The 23,651-nt window shown below is 55.6% G+C and overlaps 1 protein-coding gene across 5 annotated transcripts in view; it reads left to right on the top strand.

Annotated features, from left to right (window-relative positions):
• The window catches only part of PTK2B (protein tyrosine kinase 2 beta), a 105,849-nt gene that overhangs the window by 65,695 nt on the left and 16,503 nt on the right, over window positions 1–23,651 (top strand). For all 5 annotated transcript variants that reach the window (XR_013345532.1, XM_077812315.1, XM_077812319.1 and 2 more), the window contains exons 3-19: window positions 3,762–3,940; window positions 4,268–4,355; window positions 5,587–5,666; window positions 7,623–7,685; window positions 8,656–8,710; window positions 9,584–9,724; window positions 14,031–14,105; window positions 14,365–14,466; window positions 16,623–16,740; window positions 17,348–17,387; window positions 17,709–17,755; window positions 18,387–18,440; window positions 19,276–19,373; window positions 20,031–20,115; window positions 20,485–20,585; window positions 21,267–21,382; window positions 23,487–23,587. Coding sequence is in view for 4 of the 5 variants with exons in the window: in XM_077812315.1 (XP_077668441.1) it covers window positions 3,762–3,940; window positions 4,268–4,355; window positions 5,587–5,666; window positions 7,623–7,685; window positions 8,656–8,710; window positions 9,584–9,724; window positions 14,031–14,105; window positions 14,365–14,466; window positions 16,623–16,740; window positions 17,348–17,387; window positions 17,709–17,755; window positions 18,387–18,440; window positions 19,276–19,373; window positions 20,031–20,115; window positions 20,485–20,585; window positions 21,267–21,382; window positions 23,487–23,587 (1,543 nt within the window). In the remaining variant the exon portion in view is untranslated. The remainder of the gene's footprint in view (window positions 1–3,761; window positions 3,941–4,267; window positions 4,356–5,586; window positions 5,667–7,622; window positions 7,686–8,655; window positions 8,711–9,583; window positions 9,725–14,030; window positions 14,106–14,364; window positions 14,467–16,622; window positions 16,741–17,347; window positions 17,388–17,708; window positions 17,756–18,386; window positions 18,441–19,275; window positions 19,374–20,030; window positions 20,116–20,484; window positions 20,586–21,266; window positions 21,383–23,486; window positions 23,588–23,651) is intronic.

Raw genomic sequence — 23,651 nt, 5'->3', positions numbered from 1 at the left:
GACAGGGAGCAAAGGGTAGGAATAAATGGTAAATTTTCAGAATGGAGAGGGGTTACTAGTGGTGTTCCCCAAGGGTCAGTCCTAGGACCAGTCCTATTCAACTTATTCATAAAGGATCTGGAGAAGGGGGTAAACAGTGAGGTGGCAAAGTTTGCAGACAATACTAAACTGCTCAAGATAGTTAAGACCAAAGCAGACTGTGAAGAACTTCAAAAAGATCTCACAAAACTAAGTGATTGGGCAACAAAATGGCAAATGAAATTTAATGTGGACAAATGTAAAGTAATGCACGTTGGAAAAAATAACCCCAACTATACATACAATGTGATGGGGGCTAATTTAGCTACAAGTAATCAGGAAAGAGATCTTGGAGTCATCGTGGATAGTTCTCTGAAGACGTCCACGCAGCGTGCAGTGGCAGTCAAAAAAGCGAACAGGATGTTAGGAATAATTAAAAATGGGATAGAGAGTAAAACAGAGAATATCTTATTGCCCTTATATAAATCCATGGTACACCCACATCTTGAATACGGCGTACAGATGTGGTCTCCTCATCTCAAAAAGGATATACTGGCATTCGAAAAGGTTCAGAGAAGGCAACTAAAATGATGAGGGGTTTGGAACGGGTCCCATGTGAGGAGAGATTAAAGAGGCTAGGACTTTTCAGCTTGGAAAAGAGGAGTCTAAGGGGGGGATATGATAGAGGTCTATAAAATCATGAATGGTGTAGAGAAAGTGAATAAGGAAAAGTTATTTACTTGTTCCCATAATATAAGAACTAGGGGCCACCAAATTAAGTTAATGGGCAGCAGGTTTAAAACAAATAAAAGGAAGTTCTTCTTCACACAGCGCACAGTCAACCTGTGGAACTCCTTGCCTGAGGAGGTGGTGAAGGCTAGGACTATAACAGGGTTTAAAAGAGAACTGGATAAATTCATGGAGGCTAAGTCCATTAATGGCTATTAGCCAGGATGGGTAAGGAATGGTGTCCCTAGCCTCTGTTTGTCAGAGGGTGGAGATGGATGGCAGGAGAGAGATCACTTGATCATTACCTGTTAGGTTCACTCCCTCTGCGGGGCACCTGGCATTGGCCACTGTCCAAAGACAGGATACTGGGCTGGATGGACCTTTGGTCTGACCCAGTATGGCTGTTCTTATGTTCTAAGCCCGGGGAGATCTGCAACTTGTGCATTTCTAGTGGTAGACAAGGGCCTACTATGGGAGGGACTGGCTAGCTCGCAGGTTGGCTTCTTGGTTCTGGGCTCAATAGGAGAGTGGTTAGAGAGTCCCAGGCTGCTGGCCCTTCATTGGCTCATCACGTGGAGAGGAAGGACAGCTTTGTGGCACGGTGCTGAGCTTTGATAGCTCTCGGTTCGATTCCCAGAGCTATCGAAGACTTACTGCACGTCCCTCCCGTCGTCTCCTTCAGCCTCAGCTCCTCATCCGTAGAAGCAGGAGAACAGTTCCTTTCTCCCACCTTGTATGGATTGAAAGCTGTAGGGGAAATGAATGGTCTCTTAATATGTTGTCTGTACCGCACCTTGCACAATGGCTCCCTGATCTCCGCTGGGGCCTCCAGGTGCAGCGGTTAGTTCTTAGCTGCGCACTGTGCTTTAAAGAGGCAGCTCGTACACGTTCGTGGCAGGAGGTCCGTGGAGAATGGGTGTGCTATCATTCCTGACGCAGGGTAGTTCTGTATTTTCTCGTCAGTGTCACGGGCTCTGCACTCACCCACGGCCCCGGAAGGCGTTACGTGGGGAAAGGGCTGCCTAGGTGAGGCGAAGGTTGAAAGGACCAGTTGGTGGCCCCCAAGCTAGGAAAGCCGTTGTAGTTTTGCAAATAAATGGACACTACTAAGACAGGAAACTGTGAATTAGGGTTAACGTTCAAAAGCTACCTGGGATCGTTGACCAACATGTTGGGATAACAACGCCCACCTTCCGCGTATGGAGATGAATTCACCTCAGGTGTAGAGCCATTGACTTGAGTCCAGTTACAGCAGGGATGAACCTGGCCCATAACCTGCCTTCCGTCTCCTGATGATCGCCGAACGGATTTACAAACTACATACAGCCTCTGGGGTTTGCTTCCCCCAGCACTGACAGGCAGCCACCTCTGGGGCAGAACGCGGCAGCTAACAGGACACAGTGACGAAAGAGTGGAAGGGGAAGAATGTTACCATATCAAAGTGGGTGGGGATGAGTTAGGCAGGATTTAATTACTTGAGCTTGCATTTGGCCAAAGCACTAGGGTTAATACTCCTCTTCTTGCAGAAGGGTGTGTGGGAATCTTCAATGACCAGGAGTGGTTAAGGCTTGTGTTGTATATCTCAGCCGAGTCCCTCACTGTTATGGCAGAAGTGGGTAACTCTGCATGGCCAGGAAGCTGCTAAAATTAGTGACAGCAGAAGCATTTCTTGGCCTAGTTCTTCCTGCTGTGTGTGCTCCTGTTCCTATCAAGCCTCACAGTGGGGGCTCGAAGGAGGAGTCCAAGGAGGCCAGAAGTGCAGAGCCGGTAACAGCTTTCCAGGGGGAAGGTCACAGCAGCCAGGCTGCTGATCTGATGAAAGGGGCAGGCCAGGCAGGTGGCATTCACAGAGATAGCTGGCATCAACTGGCAAGACTCCACTGAAGTCAACAGAGTGCTACTGATTGACACCAGTGAGGATCTGGCCCCATTGTACCTTAAGCCAAGCAAGAAAAAGAAAAAATGGAAAATGTCCTTTATTTAGCTGCAAACCGATTTCTGTTGATTTTCCAAGGTTCAAGTGATAAACTTAAAACAAAAGATGTCTGCAGTGTAACCCTGAACAGAAGAGTTTATAGCCAGTCTGTACCTAAACAAGCTCGTATGGCATGACGCCAACTGTGCAAACAACTCAACCACTAAAAACCTCGTGTACTTCTTTCTTTCTTTCTTTCTTTCTTTCTTTCTTTCTTTCTTTCTTTCTTTCTTTCTTTCTTTCTTTCTTTCTTTCTTTCAATACATTGTTGCACCCAAAGAACATTGTTTCTCTACAAAGTCTTGCTGGCTTATATTGCAAACATTCATGTTCTGATTTCAGTTTTGGGGCAGAGGGGGTATGTAAGTTTTAACAGGAAAAACAGCAGCATTTGAAACAAATTAATTCCTTAACCTCCCGTCCCTGGGCCAGATTTTCAGGTGCTGGGCTAGATCTTCCGGGGCAACACCAGTTGACACCAGCTCAGTATCAGGCCTGTTGTATTTAGTTCAAAGTACGGCCTGTTATCACACCGCAGCTTTGTAAACCCCCTGAAATGAAAGCTGGCTGTGCGCCCCAGGGCCAGTGTGTCTGGTGGCCGTGGGGTCGTAGCCAGTCTGAAAGCCTGTGTCACAGCACCCTCTAGTGGGAATAGTTCAAATGACACTGATGGTTTTTCTTGGTGCTTATCGCATGCCCTGGCGTGCTGGAACAGTGTGTAGAGTGGGGGTGCCCAGAGCCATTTGAACCAAACTGTAAACCCTGCATAAGATGGAAACCACTTCAAGCCAGGGGTGCTGCTGCATCCCCAGCACCCCTAGTTCCAGCACCTCTGGCCCTGGCCCAGCACAAGACACAGACTTCAGGCAGCTCCTGCTCCAGAGAGCATGAGAATCTAATACGGGAGATGCACTGGGAAGCCCAGCACTCCAGGATGTCCCTGCCGAGGTACAGCTTGTGCTGGGGGAAGGGGTAATGCCCCGGGGGAAGGGGCGTCTGTGTTCTCACTCTCACTCCATCTCCCCTCCCCCGACTGCAGGAGGTCATCCACTCCATCCTGCTGAGCGGCAGGATCGGGCCTGACATCCAGCTGGCCGATTGCTACGGCCTGCGGCTCAAGCATGTGAAGTCCGACGAGATCCACTGGCTGCACCCGGACCTGACGGTGGGCGAGGTGCAGGACAAGTACGAGTACCTGCACCTGGAGGCCGAGTGGAGGTACGGGGAGACCCCGCGCGCCCGTCTTTAGGACCAGAGATCGCCCTGCGCAATGGGCAGACGCAGCCGGAACAGGTGGCCGCAGGGGAGGTCGCCATGGCGGGAGGACAGCCGGGGGCTGTTGGGTCCACACGGACCCGTCACACCTGGATCCGGGGGTCTCAGCTGAGTCTCCACTCGGGCACATTGCGGAGTGGGGCAGCAGGGGCGAGGGGCGTCGGCCGGGCAGGGCTGTGGTAGCTGTCGGGGCTAGGCGCGTTGCAGAAAGAAAGACCCTTCCTCGGAAGAGCGGACACCCCAAATAGCTGCCTTATTGTTTTCTTGAAGGTACGACCTCCAAATCCGCTACCTCCCTGAGGACTACATGAAGTGCTTCCTAGAGGACAGGACCACCTTACTGTACTTCTACCAGCAGGTCAGAGTATTTGCAACACGCTCTCCGGGGCATGAGTGGGCCCGACTCCGCCGACTCCTGCGGCAATGTGCCCTCTTGCACCAGTGTTGAATTTGGCCTCCCGTCCGCACGCACCCGTGATCCCCCTGGATTCACACGTCTCCCGGGAATCTCTCTCCCTTTCTTGCTCTCACCACACCGGGGCCTGATTGAAAAAGGTTCTGAGCACCTACAAATTCCAAAGAAGTCGCTGGGAACTGCGGGCACCCAGACCTGGCCAGCAGTCCCCGTGCGGGTGTGGTTGACCAGCAGCAGCGATGGTTAGAGTGGGGACGTGTCTGAAGACGAGAGCTTCAGGGGTCGGCCACTCTCTCATCTCAGTGCAGAATGAGCTCAAGGGGTGGACGCTAAAGCTAGAGAAATTCAGACTAGAACTAAAGCCCCTGTTTGACCAGGGAGAGTCATTAACCACTGGACCCACTTACTAGGGACGGGGTGTCGTCTCCATCCCTGGTGGCTTTTAAGTCAAGACTGGCTGTCTCTTTCTTAAAGCTCCACCATAGCTCAACCAAAAAGCTATGGACGACCGGCAGGAATCGCTGGGCGAGGCTCTATGCCCTGTCTTCTGCGGGAGGACAGACCAGTGCTCCTCAAATGTCATTGCACCGGGACCCCTTTCGGACAATGAAATTATGACATGACCCCGGAGGCGGGGGGAGAGCCCAAGCCCCGATGCCCTGGGTGGGGGGAGAGGAGCCCGAGCTGGGTGTGAGGAGGGGCGGGGGGAGAGCCCAAGCCCTGATGCCCTCCGTGGGGGGAGAGAGGCCCCGAACTGGGGGCGGGGGGGCTGGAGCCCGAGCCCAGCCGCCCCAGACAGGGGGACAGGGGTTCAAAGCCCGAGCCCCCTGGGAGTGTGGTGCTCGGGCTGCAGCACAGGTCCCAGTGAGTCTAACGCTGGCCCTGGCAACCCCATTAAAATGGGGCCCTGACCCACGGTTTGAGAACCGCTGGGCGAAATGATCGGAATGCCCCCTTCAGGCCTTAGCAGCTATGAATCCCCAGGGCAATTGTTTTGCCTGGAGACCAAACAGCTCCGGTTCCTGAAGTAAATCTCTTTGCCCTGCACGTGCCCCAGCGGCATTCACACTCGGGCCTGCAGCCCCATCGCTGCAGGAAAAGGGAGAGGCGAGGAGGGATTGTGGGAATGCCGGACACCTGACTGGCCTCCTGATCTCTCCTTCTGGCCTTGCAGCTCCGGGCCAGCTACATGCAGCACTATGCCAGCAAGGTGAGCGAGGGCATGGCCCTGCAGCTGGGCTGCCTGGAGCTCAGGTACGTACCTCGCAGAGCAGGCGTGGAGCGCTAGGGGACCGTCCCCAGGGGGCCAGGGGAAAGAACCCTTCTTAAACATGCATCCCAGCCCCAAACTGGATCCAGAGAAGTGTGGGAGGAAGCGCTGGCTAGTGGTTAAAACAGCGGAGCGCAAGGAGCCAGGGATTGCCAGGGGGTGAATCCTGTCCCTGCCACCGGCTCACTGTTTCCAGCCATTTCCCCACTCCGTGCCTCAGTTTCCCCCTCTGCAAAATGGGATCACGCTTTGTAAACAGCTTGGAGCTCCTTGGACAATAGGGCTCATTTAGTGCATAGCGTTTTCCTATTGTGGCTCCCTTTGCCCCAAGCCAGAGGCTCACCTGGAGCAAAACAAGGGCTGCCTGGAGCAAGCCCCCAGCAAAGGGACCGGGGAGAAGTTCCAGGTTTTGTCCGGGCTGGGAGGGCAGCTTCTTTTGAGCGAGTCCCAACCCCCTTGGATGTGGTGGGCTGGGAAGCTCAAGCCAGATGCCAGTGCCATGGCACTGCACGAAGGGGGGCGGGGGTGTCAGGAGGAGGTAGAAGAGAGGAAAGATGAGGATGAAGAAACCGGCGCAGCTGAGCTATGGGCTCTGGTGCCCCACGGCTCCCAGGGGTGCTGGGGAACGGCTCTCTCATGCCCTACAGCTAGAATAATATGGTGGGAGGGGGGATGCGTTCCAGCTGAATCACTCCGGCGGGCCAGATGGACTTGAGCAGCAGGACGTTAGATGGGCCCTAACAATAACCGGAGAGATTCAACCCCAGGAGGCTCCTCTGTTCTCCATGCCCACGGTCGTCTGTAGTTGGCAGAGAGCAGTGCCAAGGCGGGTGGTGGTGGCATGGTTGGTATGCCACCCGGCAGGCTTGAATGCGGTCGCCATCAGCCCCCCCGTGAGATGCGGGCGCATGGGAAGTGCGGGCGGGGGTCGGGAGAGGCAGCCGTTGCTCGCTAGGGTGAGGAAACACTCCTGCTACAAGTCAGTGGGGGCTTTCTTGATTTACGCCAGCTGAGGATTTGGCCCGGGCTTTTGCTAGGATAGGGCTGGGCGGATTCTATACTCCTCGTGCCTCGTCAGCCCGCCAGGCGAAGCCCAGGCCTCTGGAAATCCATCAGAGTTCTGCAGTGAGTTTGTTGCTGATAAGAGGCAGGAGGACCCCAGCTGGACTCGAACTGCCATGGCTGGTGGTTAGCAAAAGCCTGGAGCTGAGCACGTTTGAGCTGACAGTCACGGATGGGGGAAGAACCCCAGAGCCACCTGCTTTTCTGCCTGTCACTCTCCATAGGCCAGCTGGGCTCAATCCAGAACCAGACACCCCAAAAGCTTGCGATTGTTTGGGTCCTGCCTGTTATGCAGACAGGGAGCCACGTTGTGCTCAGTTTCAGTGGGAACGTCGCATGTCTAATTCACAGCAGAATTTAGCCCAGGGGCTATTTGCAAATTTAGATCCAGACCTGGAGTATAAAGCTCTCCAAATCTGTGTAACACCTTGGTTACCACATGTAAGCAGCAGATACAGAACCCTGACTTTCTGCTCTAAGTTACAGGCCTCTGCCACATGAGCTAATGGAGTAACTCCATTGACTAGTAGCAGTGGTAGGCTGGTATCCTCTCTGAGAATGAGCCACTAAAGGGGGCCGTGACACATTTAACTAACTTATTACCTTTGCATCTGCAATTCTTATCTGGGCCCATCTGTTTGAAGGTCCCTTTCCTGACTCTGATCACAGTGTGAGGTTAACGGGGTGTCTGCTGCCCTCCTATCATTTTGTACCGCTCATTTTGCATATTGAATGTACGAATGAGCCACCAGGGGCTGATGGCTAATCTGCTGCCCTGGCATTTGCAGCCTGCTTGCATGCCCACCCCCCACCCCCCCATATAGGATGCGCACGCGTGAGGTCGGTATGTTGACACCTGACCTTCACTCTTCTTGCAGGAGGTTCTATAAGGACATGCCGCACAATGCCCTGGATAAGAAATCCAACTTTGAGTTCCTGGAGTAAGTAGCCAGGTTCTATTTCTTCTCGACTCTCCCCCCCTTCCCCCCACTCCTCGGAGTTCCCCAGTCCTCACAAATAACAGGGTGTCCAATCCCACGTGATCTCTTAATCAAGGCAAGGAAATCTCCTCCTATACTTATGGCCCAGGGGATTAGGCAGCTCCCTAGATCCCAGCACAGAGGGAGACTCACCATTTAAGTACCTAACCACAAGGACACTTGTGGCTGATTGCGTCCACACACAGCCTCCTCCCCCAGAGTCCGAACCCTGCAGAATCTACTGGGCTCAGTGTAGAGCCTGGAATGGATGTGCTATGGTTTGGGCTCTTTGATGGTTATTACAAGGTCCTGGCCAAGAGCCTGGAGTGGGCTGCCCTAGAGATGTTGCAGAAACGTGTGTGTGCCCCTCAAAGCGTCATGGCCCTACTGCAGGGAGTCAAACCCAGAGTGGGGGAAGCTGGGATCCTCATAAGTGCAGGAAGCCTGAAATGCCATGAGATGAACCCCCTCATATCATCCCCTACCGCGTCAGGTGCGCGAGGCCACATTACTGACCACAACAATAGATCGCGATCCAAGTGGGGGCAGTACCAGAGTCCCTGTCCCGAGGGCAGGGGTCACTGAGAGGTGGTCTCTCTGTGGCCCTGGGGATTTCTGCTGAGGCTGCCCGCTGCAGTGCGGACGGTCCTCAACCGGGAACCAGGCTGGGAGCACTGCTTTAGGGGCCACCAGTCACCCACCAGGTGGCACTGAGCTCCAGTCATCGCTGATCAGAGACCCACCCAAGCCAATGACCCTGGGGGACTCAGGGTGCCTGTCACACGTCCCCGGGCACCCCTCCATGCGCCAGGCAGGATATTTTAAAGCCGGCCTAAACGCCACTGAAATGCGGATGAAAGGAGTAGGTTTTGCAGAGTCCCTGTGGGATCGTTAACCTGCGTGTGCGTCTCTTGCTCTCTCTGCCTTTCAGAAAGGAAGTAGGGCTGGACCTGTTCTTCCCCAAGCAGATGCAGGAGAATTTGAAGGTGAGGTGCTGCAGAGCCCGGCCTAGGGGTGTTATGGACAAAGGACACTTGTGGCCAGCGCAGGAAGCCAGGACTCCCTCAGAGAACAGCTGAGTGCAGCTGGGTTAAGCCGTTAGGGTGAAATCCAGGCCTGGTGCAGAGCAAGGAGACAGGTGCCACTCTAGGCCTGGGGCCTAAGCCAACCCTAGGAGTGTAAGTGGGACTTGAGTGGCACCTAGGATGTCGGTTGAAGAATTCACCCTTTGCCAAGAAACGACAAGGAGAGGGGAGCTGACCTGGGGAAGGGGCAGGCCGGGCGCGGAACGGCAGGGAACTCACCCAAACCTAGGAGTTCCTTGCAGAGCTCTCCAGCGCCCCGCACTGGGTTGTCAGGTCTCTCGGTCAAGGAGCGGAGTTGGGAAAGCCGCTCACAGGAATTAGCAGGGGTTCCTGGAAGCCGGGATTGAGGGCTGTTGGCAGAGCTGTGTATGGGGAGCCCAGGGCTAGAACAGTGGGGGGCGGGGAGGGGGTGGAGGTCAGGGATGAGGGGCGCTGGCAGAGCTGTGTGTGTGGGGAGCCCAGGACTGGAATAGCTGGGGATGCAGAGCGGCTGGGGGTCCAGGCTGAGGGCGTCAGCAGAGCCGGGGAAGCGAGGAGTGGAACCACAGCAGGGCTGCAGGTCAGCAGTGAGGGGACGGCTCACGACTGGAACAGCGGGCGGGAGAGGGGGGTCAGGACTCAAGTGCATTGGCGGAGATACTGTGCACGTGGAGAGGGAAGCATTTGGGTACGCAGACGCCTCCCAGACCGGGCTGCTTCCGGCTGTTGGGTCTTTATGCCCAGCCAGCGGGGCCCGTCGCTGACTCCCCGGCTCGGGCGCTGTTCTCTCCTCAGCCCAAGCAGTTCCGGAAGATGATCCAGCAGACGTTCCAGCAGTACGCCCTGCTGCGGGAGGAGGAGTGCATCATCAAGTTCCTCCACACCCTCGCCTCTTTCGCCAACATTGACCAGGAGAGCTACCGCTGCGAGCTGATCGTGAGTACCTGCCTGGGGAGGACGGGGCGCTGTGGCCGGGGCTGGGATCTGTACGGTTCCGTCACACGCCTCCAGCCAGCCCCTGCCTAGAGCCTGATCATCCAGCCTTGGCTGGCTAATAAGCATCGCTCCATGGCCAGCGTCGGGAGGAGGGCTGGGGATCAGTGCTCGGATAGAGGGGGAAATATGGCATTCCCAAATCTCCTGTTGGCCTGGGGTTGAGGGCCAGTATACGGTAGGATACACAGTATGCCCAGCCCCAGGGCTCTGAGTGTGAAATTTGCTGCCCGCCAAGGGGCTGGTGCAAAGTTCTAGGCACCGGCCTCTCTTCCCAGGATGCATTTCACCTTACCAAGGGCCTGATTCTGCTCCCTCTGACACCATTTCAGTGCAGTTGCTTCTAATTTACACCAGCGGGAGAGCAGAATCAGGCCCCCAGTCAGGGCAAACCCAGCAGAGGAGGCCTGAGTGGGGGTGGGGAGTTGGGCGTCCTTAGCGGGCATTGCTGTCCTGTGGCCCAGGCGTTGTGTGGCAGGCTTCTTCCAGTTGTCTTGCTGTGCGTGAAAGGGAGCCAACCGGGGAGGGGCTGAGGAGCAGAGCCGCGTTGCCGCGTTCCAGCTGCGAATGCCTGGTCGGATCCCTGGGCGGGCCGTGACTGAGCCCTGGGGGGTACCTGCTGGGAATTGCCAAAGGAGAGGAACAGTTCCTCGAGGGAAACCCCGGAACACAGAACAGGACCCTGTGGGGGATTCCTGATCTCTTGGAAATACCCTGCAACTGTGCCCTAATGGTGGGGCTTCTACATTCACTGTACTGCCCGCGGCGGGGGGAGAACTGGGCAGCTCAGTATGAAACCTTCTGCTCCATGTGCTGCGATGAAAATGTCAGGGTGCATACAGACGAGGGCAGAGACTAGCGTCGGCCCTGGGCTGGAGCGGTTAGCCGGAGTTGCCCAGCCTTGCAGGATTGTTTCCGTCAGGATGAGAAATCAGGGCCATGAGACCAGGCGGTTCTTGGGCACCGTCCCGTTTATTGCACCCTCAGCAAGTTTGCAGATGACACTAAACTGGGAGGAGAGGTAGATACGCTGGAGGGTAGGGTTAGGATACAGAGGGCCCTAGACAAATCAGAGGATTGGGCCAAAAGAAATCTGATGAGTTCAACAAGGACAAGCGCAGAGTCCTGCATTTAGGACGGAAGAACCCAATGCACCGCTACAGACTAGGGACCGAATGGCTCAGCAGCAGTTCTGCTGAAAAGGACCTAGGGGTTACAGTGGACGAGAAGCTGGATATGAGTCAGCAGTGTGCCCTTGTTGCCAAGAAGGCCAATGGCATTTTGGGATGTATAAGTAGGGGCATTGCCTGCAGATCGAGGGACGTGATCGTTCCCCTCTATTCGACATTGGTGAGGCCTCATCTGGAGTACCGTGTCCAGTTTTGGGCCCCGCACTACAAGAAGGATGTGGAAAAATTGGAAAGAGTCCAGCAGAGGGCAACAAAAATGATCAGGAGCTGGAACACATGAGTTATGAAGAGAGGCTGAGGGAACTGGGATTGTTTAGTCTGCGGAAGAGAAGAATGAGGGGGGATTTGATAGCTGCTTTCAACTACCTGAAAGGGGGTTCCAAAGAGGATGGCTCTAGACTGTTCTCAGTGGTAGCAGATGACAGAACGAGGAGTAATTGGTCTCAAGTTGCAGTGGGGGAGGTTTAGGTTGGATATTAGGAAAAACTTTTTCACTAGGAGAGTGGTGAAACACTGGAATGCGTTACCTAGGGAGGTGGTGGAATCTCCTTCCTTACAAGTTTTTAAGGTCAGGCCTGACAAAGCCCTGGCTGGGATGATTTAGTTGGGGAATCGGTCCTGCTTTGAGCAGGGGGTTGGACTAGATGACCTCCTGAGGTCCCTTCCAACCCTGATATTCTATGATTCACAAAGAATGGCCACGGAGGCCTGTTCCCTGAACGTGGGCCCGAACAAACAGTGGGAAGCTTCCTGGCTCAGAAGTCCCCATGCTCGCCCCTCCAGCAAGCACTGCGCCCAAGGAGCTCTGCCCCTCTGCTTCCCAGGGTCACGCTCGCAGCGCCTCCTGCTGACTTACTTCTGCCTCCGGCACACAGGGGCTGCAAACCCGACATCCTAACCCCGCCCCGTGTTCACAGCCTGGGAAAGCCCTCGTTCCTCGCGGTCTGGCGCCCCGGGCAATAGCTGCAAGGACCCAGCTGTTGGGAGCACATACAGGGGTTGGATTGCTCTTCCTGACAGAGAGTGGTGGGCACATGCTGGCTTTAAGGAGGTCTGTGATCGTCTTTAGGTCCAAGACTGCCCCCTGCTGGCAGCCATGACCACCTTCCGGCATAACAGCAACACTGAAGATATTAAGTATCAGAGGATATAAGACATTATAGGGGCCATTGTATACATCAGTGGCGTAGCCTCCTAGGAATACTGGGCCGGATCCTCCGCGTAGCTGCGCCAACTACACCGATTGACACCAGCTGGTCCAATGAGAGTGGAAGGCAGCCAATTTCAAGCTGATACAACAAAATACTTTTTTATACAATCAGCCTGTGGAACTCACTGCCACTAGCTATCCGTGAGGGCAAAGTACCAGCAGGGTTCCAAAAAGGACTAGGCATTGGTAGATTCATAGATTATAAGGCCGGAAGGGACCGTTGTGGTTATCTAGTCTGACTTCCTGTATAACACAGGCACCGATAGGGATAAAAACATCCTGAATTACAAGTCCATTAGATAGGACATAAAATGTATTAGCATTATAAACCCTCTCCCATCAGGGACTAAGCCAACCACAGATGGGGGTTAGGTCAGACTTTCCCCTCGGGTGTCTTGCACCTTCCTCTGGAGCAGCCGGGGCTGGCCAGTGTCATAGACAGGATGCTGTGCTTGGTGGACCTCGGGTCTGATTGAGACAGGCCATTCTGATGTTCCCATCTCAGAAAGTAACCCCCAGATTAACTCCTGGGAATCTCTACGCCCCATACCGCAACCCCAAGTGGCTCCCCCACTGGGGACCCCTGCCCTGGTCATACACTGTAATATGGCTTTGGTTTCAACTGCTTCCGGCTTTCTACTCTCTGGCTCCAGCCGATCATAAAGGTGGCCCCTGACTCTGTCTCTCAGGCAGCGTCTGTGTCTGAGTTTGTACTAGCAAATATCCTGTTCCTCACAGAATTTCTCAAGCAGCTGAAGGTAGTTCAAGCCACTAGCTGCCAACAACACCCCGCAGCCGGTCTCGGTGGCTTTCACGTCGCTTCGGGGTGGGGCTGGCCGGGGCAGATCCAATGTGGATCGGCAGCTGCCGGTGCTCATGGCGAGTGCTGCGGGAAGCTTGGTTGTTTCAGCTCTCCGGGAGTTGTGCAAGGTCCGCGGTTGCACCACTCAGCTTTGTGCCCCCAAGTTTCATAGCGTTTCCACCCGGCATTTGGACACAGGCCTATCCCCAAACCTGATCCAGGCTCCCCAGCTCAGCTTGACTTTCCCACTAGATACCAGGGGGCTTCCCCGTAGCTCCACTCCTGGCTGCTGCAGTATGTACCAGTTTAACAGCAGGGAGGGCGCGAGCGGTTTGAAGTCTTCAGTGCCCCTCAGCTGCCCAGGAGGCACTGGAATCCCCCAGCAGTGTTATCATTAGCGAGATCTAGCAGGGACTTATGATGGGGCCTGGGTTCAAGTCCTGCGGTTTTGATTGAGTTTCTGGGGTCGGTGCACGTCTCCGAACGGCCAGCAGTTGCAGCCCAGCTGGGGGATGTTGGCAGGGGACTGCTCCCAGCTCCCCATCCAGTGGGATGCCGCAGGCGGGGACTGAGGTGGGCCGGCAGAGCCACGGGTGTGGAAAGCCAGCGAAGCCGCCGTCTGCACTGCACCCGGCGCTAGACAGGGCGGTCGGCTTCTCAGTTCCACTCAGCCGAGATGAGTTTGCCCCCAGGGAATTACGGGGTGAGTCTCAGCCCAGTTCTCGGACAAGCGTCCACCTCACACTCCCCCTTCCCTTGCTGGCGCTCTGATTGGCCTCAGCGGAGAAGCCGAGGACTGTATGGACTGTGGAGACAGAACTGACGGTGCTCTCTGCAGGCCAGGGCTCCAGCTTGCTGGGCAGGACTGTGTGGGGACGCTCATCGTGCTGCTGCTCAGGCCCCCCTTTTGGGGTCTGTTCTCCAGCCCCCTTGACCAGTGCTGGGTGCTTCAGCAAACCCCTGGCCGAGAAGCTCTTGAGAAGGGGGACGGGGCTGTTTCGGAGGCAGAGCAGAGACCGCGCCCGTGTCCTTGTCTTTCCCTTCCAGCAAGGGTGGAACATCACGGTGGATCTGGTGATCGGGCCCAAGGGCATCCGGCAGATGACAAGCAAGGAAGCAAAGGTATGGGGAGGGGGGCAGGGCTAAATCCCCAAAAGATGAGAGGGCTTAGTCCCCCCTCACCCCCGCACCTGCCGGGGCTGGGACCCAGAGCACGTTCCTCTTCTGGCAATTAAAGGAGGTGGAGCTGCTTATGGAATGAGGGAGCTGCAACGGGCATCCCAAAATAGAGCGTGTGTGTGTGTGTGTGTGACATCCTTGCTTAGCTGTCTCCCAGTCCCCACAGGCGTTGTGATCACGCTGAGGTTTTGGTGCATTGCAGCCCACCTGCCTGGCGGAGTTCAAGCAGATCAAATCCATCAGGTGTTGCAGCGTGGAGGAGGGCAGAGCCGTGCTGCAGCTCACACTCACCGGGACCCCCCAGGTAAAGGGGGGGGAGATGGGCAGCGCTTCGATGTCTCTTACCGTCCTAGAGCCACGTAGAGTCCAAGGCCAGAAGGGACCACTCTGATCATCTGCTCTGCCATAGCACACCGGCCACAGAACTCCTCTGAGCTAATGCAGATCTCTTAGAAAAAAACATCCAGGCTGGATTTAAAAATGCCCAGTGCTGGAGAATCCACCACGACTGTTGGTAAAATGTTCCAGGGGTTAATTACCCTCACCGTTAAAAAATGACCCCTTGTTTCCAGGCTGAATTCGTCTAGCTTCAACTCCCAGCCATTGAATGTTGTCTGCTAGACTGAAGAGCCCATGATTATCAAATAGTTGTTCCCCCAGTGCCAAGGTTGGAAAAGAGAAATGAGGGGAGAAAAAGGGGAGACAGAGAACTGTTTTTTGGGAGACGACTGTTCTAAAAACAGCTGCAAAAACTAAAAGCGCGTCACATGGTTTTAGTAGTAACATAAAAAAGGTCACAGCGTCACACTGATCAAATGACACAAAGCTGGTGGGGGGGGGTGTCAACACTTGGGAGGATGGAACTAAAAATCAGAGGGTTCTTGATAAATTGGAGAACTGGGCCGTGAACAACAACGTGAAATTCAGCAAAGACAAATGGCTGGTGCTACACGTTGGGAAGAAAAACCAACTGCACAAATACAGGATGGGAGATAACTGGCTCGTCAGCAGCACTGCTGAGAAGGAGCTGGGAGTTGTGGTGGGTCACAGCCTCAGTACGGGTCAGCAATGCGATGCTGTTGCAAAAAAAACAAAAGCAATTTTAGCAATGAACAGAGGCACCGCAGGCAAGTCACGGGCGGTGCAAGTACCACTCTGCTCGGCGCTGGGCAGGCCTCAGCTGGAGGACTGCGTCCAGTTTGGGTCACCACTGTGTAGAAAGGGTGTAGAGACACTGGAAAGGATCGAGAGACGAGCGACAAAGATGATCAGAGGGATGGAATGAAAGCCATGCGAGCAAAGGCTGAAGGATCTGGGCATGTTTAGTTTGGAAAAGAGGAGATGAAGGGGAGACAAGAGAGTGGTCTTCAAATCCTTGAAAGGCTGCCCTAAAAAAGATGGAGAAAAGCTGTTCTCTCTTGCCACAGAGGCCAGGGCGAGAGGCAGGGGGTCAAACTCCAGCAGAGCAGATTTAGATTAAATCTCAGGAAAAACTTCCTCATTGTAAGAACAGCAGGGCAATGGAGCAGATGCCTGGGGAGGTCGTGGAAGCTCCTTCACGGGAGGTTTTCAGAAGGAGGCTGGAGCCATCTGCCTTGGATGGTTTCGACCCAACAAATCCTGCATCTTGGCAGAGGGTTACACTGGATGGCCCTGTGGTCCCTTCTAGCCCTATGGTTCGATGATTCTATAACAGTCACATGTTGCTACCAGAAAGACAAGGGCGGGGTGGGGTGAGGTGGGGTGGCAGTATCTTTATTTCACCAACTTCTGTTTGTTTAATATCCTGGGTCAGATAGGGCTACCAGGACACTGCACCAGCTGTTCTTAGCACAGGGTATGAGTGCAGGCCAATAGCTGTAGATGGCACCAGACCAATACGTTAGGGGCCCAATTTGTCCCCATTGGAATCAATGGGCTTGCCCAGGTGTACTTTAAAGATGTTAATGCATCAGGCCAGATACAGAGGTGCATCTCGGAGGGCGTAACAGGGTGTAATCTTGCACCTCCTGCTGCCCCTTCAGTGGGAACATGACCCCAGCTCCAGCCTGTAATGGGGACGGTTAGACGCACCCCCTGGCACCGGTGTGTCACGTACACCCCCTTACTCGTCGCTTGTGACCTTGGCCTTCTGGCGCGAATGGAGCCTGAGTGGGTGTAACTCACACGCCGGGGGGCTCAGTGGAAGCTTGGTCATGGGTGCAGTTTCACTTGTGCAAATCTCCTGCCCATGGCTGGGGACTCAGGTTCATCTCTGAGTCTGGCCCGAGTGGTTTGGGTTTGCTGGACCCCAGTGTCCCAGAAGGGAGAGGGATGGGCTCAGTATGGCAGCGCATCTCAACACTAGCCCCTGCGGCCTCCAGGTATCCAGCCGTTGTCCGTCCAGCTGGGAGTGTGGAAATCTGGATGCAAATGTTCACCTAGGTTTCTCCCCTCCACCCCCCCTTTCATGTTTCACAGTCCCTGGCTATTAAAACCTCCTCCCTGGCCGAGGCGGAGAACATGGCTGATCTGATAGACGGTTACTGCCGGCTGCAGGGGGGCCTGGAAATCTCCCTCATCGTCCGTCCCAAGAAAGGTGAGCGACTCTCTCCAAGCACAGGTGCTTGGGAGACCAGAGGGGGAGCAGATGCAGCGGGATTGCGATGCCCATGAACGTCAAGGGGTGATGTCCCAAACTGGAGCCAGGCTTAGTGCAGGGAGTTTTCTTAACCCCCTGTTCCCAGCACCCCCATCAGCCCTGATTTACAGTCCCCCGACTATTCCAGTTCGGCGTCCCTGCACAGAGCCCCTTCTTTTCCTGTCCTGGACCATCGCCACGATCCTGCTAAATTACAGGAGAGGGGCAAGTGCCCTTCAGTCTCAGCTGAGAGCCACCAAACTCACTGCGCTTGTGATCCACTCTGGCGTTGAACCCCAGATGGCGTCCCGAGGTGAAAGGCGGTGGCAGTGTGGGGCTGTCTCGGCTTGATGTTCGTATGCAGGTTGCTGAGCAGCTGGGTGTGTGGGGAAGGGCCCCCCGACTGCACTCTGCCTTCCATCCCATATCTTCCTCGGAGGCTCAGCAGAATGGCCGGGGAAGGGAGAGCGGAGGCTAAGATGTCCCCAGAGTCTGGCAGCCAAACGGGGGGTGGGTGGGCGACAGGAGATGCAAAGTCAAGACCCTTTTCCCCCTTTCCCCACAGAGAATGAGAAGCGGGTGAGCCTGCCACAGATCCCCACACAGTAAGTAGAACATAACCTCTCGAGGGACCTGTATTGGCACTGGGCAGAGGGGCCACAAAGGCGGGATGTCCAGGTTGGAAGGAAGGGCCATAAAACTAAAGCCCTGACCATGTGTGGCCCTCAGAGATCGCACGAACGCCTGGCTTCAGAGCGGGGCTTAGATACCCTGGTGATAGGCACCTTGGAAATACTGGAGCTGGGTGGATGGATGGAAGAATGAGGAGATGGATGGACAGACGGATGGATGGATGCATGAATGGATAGGACATCTGGTGTCTGAGCTTGTCTCTTCCTCGTTTTCACCCATGCTTTCACCTGTAGGGACATAGACGAGAGAAGACCCATGTTAACTGAGAGCATCAGTGTGGGTGAGTTTCATTCACCCCTCTTGCCATCCGGCCACAGCTGGGAACTGGAGAGTAAGCGAGCCGGTGCCACTGGCAGAAGGAGAAAACAGAGGGATGGGAGTGTTTGGGGAAGGGGAGAGAGAATCTCAGCTCCCTTGTATTAGAGACAGGCCCGAGGCAAAGCTCCAGATCCAGCCTCCCTCTATCTCCTGCCCCTGACCGGGGGACCCTCGCTTCTTTTTCCTCTCTGTCCCATGGCCACAGAGTCGGGTGGAACCAACCCGTTAGTGCGGCCCCAGTGTGGGTCCTTCCTGCCTCTTTAGACCCTCCTTGGCAGCAGCTGGTGCTGGCCCCTGTCCGGCAGGACGCTGCCCTAGATGGACCCCTGAGCTGGCTCACCGTGGCGGTTCCCATGGCCAGTGGCTTCTATGGGCACGGGGGGACTGGACAGCCTGTGCTTATCCGTGGGGTTGGTGCGGATGGGCTGTCCAGGCGGAGGCCCCGGGCTTGCCACAGTGTCACAGGATAAGGGGCAGCTCGTAGGGGTCTCAGACCGGCTGGCTTATTAAAAGAAACACCCCAGGCCGGGCCCTGCACAGGTGGCCCCTTCTTAGTGCTGCGGCTCATTTTACTGCTGAATTTCTTGCCCTAGATTCGGATATTTATGCTGAAATCCCCGATGAGGCCTCGAGACCCAAGTCTGGAGGTACGTGCCCTGCCTGACCCCTCCAGCTTTGCTTGGTTAGTGACGCTTCTCCTTGAAGACATGAGAACCCACATGCTGGAGGAAGGGACGCCAGCTCCAGGGGAAAGGGACTGGCCGGTCGGCGCCTCTTTGCTGGCTCCCAAAAGACGGTGGAGACGTGATGGGAGGAGCTGAGCTGCGAGGGGGAGGAGCTTGGGGTCAATCAGCCCCTCCCACTAGGTGCTCCTTAAGGGCATGGTCTGAAGGATGTAATTTTTCTATGTTAGAGAGAGGGGGGCTCCATCCGTCGCTGGTGTAAATCCGCATAGCTCCATTAGAGGAGAAGAAGCGTCACTGATTCGCACCGGCACTGGATGTGGCCTATTATCCTTAACCTCCGGCTCTGGCTTCCCCCGACTGATCGTGGGTGGAAAGGTTCATGCGTTCGTCCTCCCCGTGGTTAGCCTCCCCCCGCCTCGTGATTTGTAAACTCGGCCCCTCAGATACTGTCGTCATCCTGCGCTGAACAGGCATCGTGGGGGGATGTTTCATTAGCCCTGGAGACTCTGCTTTGCCTGCAGGAGATGAGGGAGGGCTCTGTCTATACCAAGGACAGTCCCTGTCCTCTGGGAGCCCCCGGGGCCGGGAACGGGGGTGCGGCTGGCCATAGGATCAGTCACGCTCCGTGGACTCTGGATTTGCACACCTGACAGAGCGGCTGGCTTTTCAGGGGCTGCACCGAATGTACCAGCCCCGTGGAGCCATCGCCCGCTGGGGGGATCTCCAAGCAGGGACTCCCGGGGATGAGCTGGTGGCACCAGCGAACCCTGTCCCTCCGGTTTCTCTGTCCCTCCAGCCCAGCAGTATGGGGTCTCCCGAGAGGATGTGACTCTGGGCAGGATCCTGGGGGAAGGTTTCTTCGGGGAGGTATACGAGGGCATTTACACCAACCAGGTGAGTTCGCTTTCTCTTTGCTGCCGCCGACTCGCAGCCACTGATCCTCCCCATGGGGCTGGCAGGGGTGGGCGCAAGAGGGCAGATGCCAGCCCCGCCACAGACGAGGCTGTGGCAAAGTGCCCGTCCCACAGCACCCCCTTGTTGCCGTGCGGGCACACTCCTGTGATAGGCCTGGCCCCTCTGATGTCCAGCCCTTTCTGAGGCTAGGTCTTTTCAGTCTATTACCCCCTCAGTCCAGTGATATTCCACCCACCAGTCATCAGCCACTGGGCAGCTGGGATCACTGGCTCGTGTCCTCATCACCCAGCCCTCTTGTCCCCTCTCAGCTTTTGTCTTCTCTTCTGGGCCCATGGGCCCCCAGGGCCTGATTCCCCTTAATCCTGGCCCTTTCCCGTCAGGGCTGGCTGCACAGGGACGTGGATTTCCCCTGAAACCCGGCTTCCCTTTCATCCTGGCTCTTCTCAGCCCAGGGCCTGTCCCATACCCCCTTTGGAGGCACTTCCTACCTGCGCTTTCCTCCCGACAAACCCCCTCAGCTGCTTCTCAGGCCCCAGTGGTTAGCCCCAGGCTGCGCTAATTCCCCCACCCCCTGGACATTGCCCCGTGATCAAGGCCTTGGGTGAAAGCCCCTCCTCTGCCTTCTTCTCCTTCCAGAAGGGGGTGCGGATCAACGTGGCCGTGAAGACCTGCAAGAAGGACTGCACCCCCGAGAACAAGGAGAAGTTCATGAGCGAAGCCGGTACGTAGCTCCCGGCTGCCCGTGGCCATGGCGACAGCCTGCCCCCTCCACCTCGGGGGCGCCTCTGGCCGTATCCTGTATTGCTCTGGTGGGGATCCACTGGGCTGGCAGGCCCATGGGGTGTTGGGGCAACGGGGGGCTGGAGATAGCTCAGGAGATAGCCGCCCGCTGACGACAGGGGTCTGTCTGTGTTACACATGGGCCTCCTAAGACGGTCATGAACCTGCCACCGCTACCAGGGCAGCTGCTGCTTTCGCTCCGGTGGGGGATGCTCACGTTCCCGTTGCTGCTGGTCCCCGGTTCAGCCCGCCCCCATCGACCATGCCGCCTCAGTGCCTGAGCCAACCCCGGTGTCTCTCTCGCTCGCAGTGCTGATGAAGAAGCTGGACCACCCCCACATCGTGAAGCTCATCGGCATCACAGATGAGGAGCCGACCTGGATCATCATGGAGCTGTACCCCTACGGGGAGGTGAGGGAGGAGAACAAACCCATGGGGGGCATTCGCTAGCTGGAGGGCCTGGGAGCGGGGGGATGGTCTTTACAGCAGGACTCCTTGCTCCTCATCGGGTAGCGAAGCCGTTGGAAACGTGCATCAGGCAACATTTCCTCAGCAGCAGTGATCTGTCGTTGGTGGGGAGAGGGTGGGCCAGGCGGGAGAGAAGCTTGCTTGACATGGAGCTCTTGCTGCTGTAAGGAATGCCCTCACCCACTGGCCCCTGCCAGAGGGAGTGTTGCCTAGTGGTTAGAGCAGGGGAGTGGATTCCAGGGAACCTGGGTTCCTCCCTCAGTGCTGCCAATGATCATGGGGGCAAGTCACATCACCATTCCGTGCCTCGGTTTCCCCACTCGTAAAATAGAAATAATGATTCCTGCCTGCTCCGGAGTGGGTGGGCCTTACAATTATGGCCCCACGAGTCTCAAGAGATTTGGATGGCGCTGAAAGGCATTGGGACTCCTGGGCGCCCATCCCAATAGACCCCCCCACTGCTCCAGCGTCCCTGATATCTGCCCGTCGTGGCCGCCTTTGACTCCCATCTCTTTCCTCGCGTGGCTGCTCCTCCCCCACACCCGGGTTCCTTTGGCTTGCACTACCTGGGTCCCCCCAGCTGCTGGGTTTGCCCCTAACCGCAGCTCTCTTGCCCCCGTGCAGCTGGGCCACTACCTCGAGCAGAACAAGAACTCCCTCAGGGTGCCCACCCTCATCCTGTACGCGCTGCAGATCGGCAAAGCCCTGGCGTACCTGGAGGCCATCAGCTGCGTGCACAGGTAAAGCTGGGGAAGGGCGCTCCGAGGGCGTTGCCAAGGCCGCGGGCATTAGCCGGCACATTGGCAGAGAGCTGCCGAACTGCTGACACATGCAAGCGCTGGAGCCGGGCACAACTTTTCGTCCGAAATTTTGGGGTGTGTGTGTGAAAAGTGCAGCTTCGTGTCCACCAAAGCGTGTTGCGAATTGGCCCTGTAGCTGACGAATCGTTTCAGTCTTGGGGGGGGGAAATGACCCTACCCCCCCACACACAAACACACACACTGGATTTTGGCACCGGAAGCAACTTCTCGTTTTATTTTTAAAAAAGTTATAAAAACTAGAAAACGAAAACTGCATTTTTTTTTCCCATTTGGTTCAGCAGCCAGACCAAAGAACCAGTGATTCACTCAGCTCTACGCACGGTTAGCGCGTGGGAGCGACTGCAGCAAGGATGGCAAATTACAGGGCATTGGCTTGTTCTTGGGGTGCCCAGGAGCGAGTCACCTGCTACCCCCTGCCTCGAGTAAGAGGGTGTCTTTCGTATGGTAGCTGGGTGTCCGATCCCTGCCATCACCAGCCGTTCAGCCAAACGCCACCCCTGTTGTCATCTTGCAGGTTAACGAGATGCCTTTGAATCATACCGCTGTGATACCCAGCCCCTCACACTGGCTCCGCACAGAAATTCCAATTCCTCTGCACCCAAAGGTGCGGTGCACCCCAGTTTCCCTTTAAACCACCCCGCCTGTAAACCACACCGCACTTTGAACGACACAAAAGTAGGTTTGTGTGAGTGAGAACAAAGATTTAACAGGAAGCGAGAGACAGAGATGGACACAGCCGGTTACAACATGAAATAAAATCGAAAACGGTGGAACAATAGCTACCTGTCCTGGGTAATAAATTTGGCTCCCCCCGCAAAGTGCGGTGTGTGGTGGAGCTGGCTGGCTTCACCGAAACCAGGATCCAAATATCCACGCAAGTTCCCCGCTCCCAAAGGGGATTCCTCTGTGAATGCAGGCAGAGCGCCTTGCCGTACTCTCTGTTCTACTGAAAACGGCCCTTTGTTTCTGTTCACAGGCAGGGTGACTCCCGGCCTTGTGGTACTTTCCTTCCCGCCTGTAAGCGGTCTCGATTGTTTGTCCTGGTCTATGATGGTTTTCCATTGGCCGTGGCAAGAGTAGACAATTGAACCTTGCGTGACCTCACTGGCCGACTGGGGAGATGGCAACTTCCTCTTGCTTGAATGTGGGGGTCACGGGGACACATTATGCCCTGGGCAATAATTTCTACTCCAAATCAGACTTTCAGTATAAATACATTGCTCCTTAAGTATTACCCGTCCATTCGCGCTGTAATGGTTATGAGTCTTGATAGGTTCCAAGCTTTCTGTATATATCCTACATGATAAATATCCTGTAAGACATGTGCTGGGTGCAGTGAGTCAGTCAGGTCTTAGAAAAGAGCTGAACAGGGGCTGCTTTGCTGCGGGGTCTCTGTGTCACACGGCTAATCTGTTTTAGATGGCTGGGGCCCTGCTTGACGAAGCAAGGGGAGCAGGCTCCACCATCCCGTACCGGAGCACCACTACGGAGGGGTTGAGAACGCACTGTTCCTAGCTTGCTCACAGTTGGATGGTGGGATTGGGATGAGAGATGTAAAATTACATTTAGGGTGTACCTATGTTACAGAAGCCATGCTGGCTTAGGCCCCTAGTGTAGACGCAGCGTACACAGAGAGAAGGGGTTTTTCTGCCCCTGTAGGAACACTGCCTCCCTGAATGATGTCAGCTACGTAGCTGCATCTACACTAGGGGTGTTGCCAGAGTAGCAATGTCTCATGGGGTGTGGTGGGATGTAGCCCGATGCAGTGACACGTAGATCTGGAGAGTCAAAGCCCAGTGGGCTTTTAAGCCCCACTACTGAGGATAAGAGCTATGCTCATCCAATCAGGGAGCCACACGAATTCTTCGTTTGTTCTGCCCATTCTGCACAACTAGGTCCGAGGCAATGGAGAAGTGGGTCCCCAGAGCTCACCCATTGCCTGGTCACCCCATGCGGGGCTCTCTCCAAAGCCGACGTCCAACACGCTCCCGCGGGACTGACTTGCTCTCCCTGGTCTCCGCAGGGACATTGCTGTGAGGAACATCCTGGTGGCTTCTTCCGAGTGTGTGAAGCTGGGGGATTTCGGTCTCTCCCGGTACATAGAAGATGACGAGTATTACAAAGGTAAGGGGCAACTCGCGTCTGCAGTGGCCTGGCCTAAAGCTGTGGGACGATTCTCCCTATCAGA

This window comes from Eretmochelys imbricata, chromosome 3 (assembly GCF_965152235.1).
Source record: "Eretmochelys imbricata isolate rEreImb1 chromosome 3, rEreImb1.hap1, whole genome shotgun sequence".
Classification (NCBI taxonomy): Eukaryota; Metazoa; Chordata; order Testudines; family Cheloniidae; genus Eretmochelys; species Eretmochelys imbricata.
Note: the sequence above shows the minus strand (reverse complement) of the source record. Positions and strands in the feature narration are given on the sequence as shown.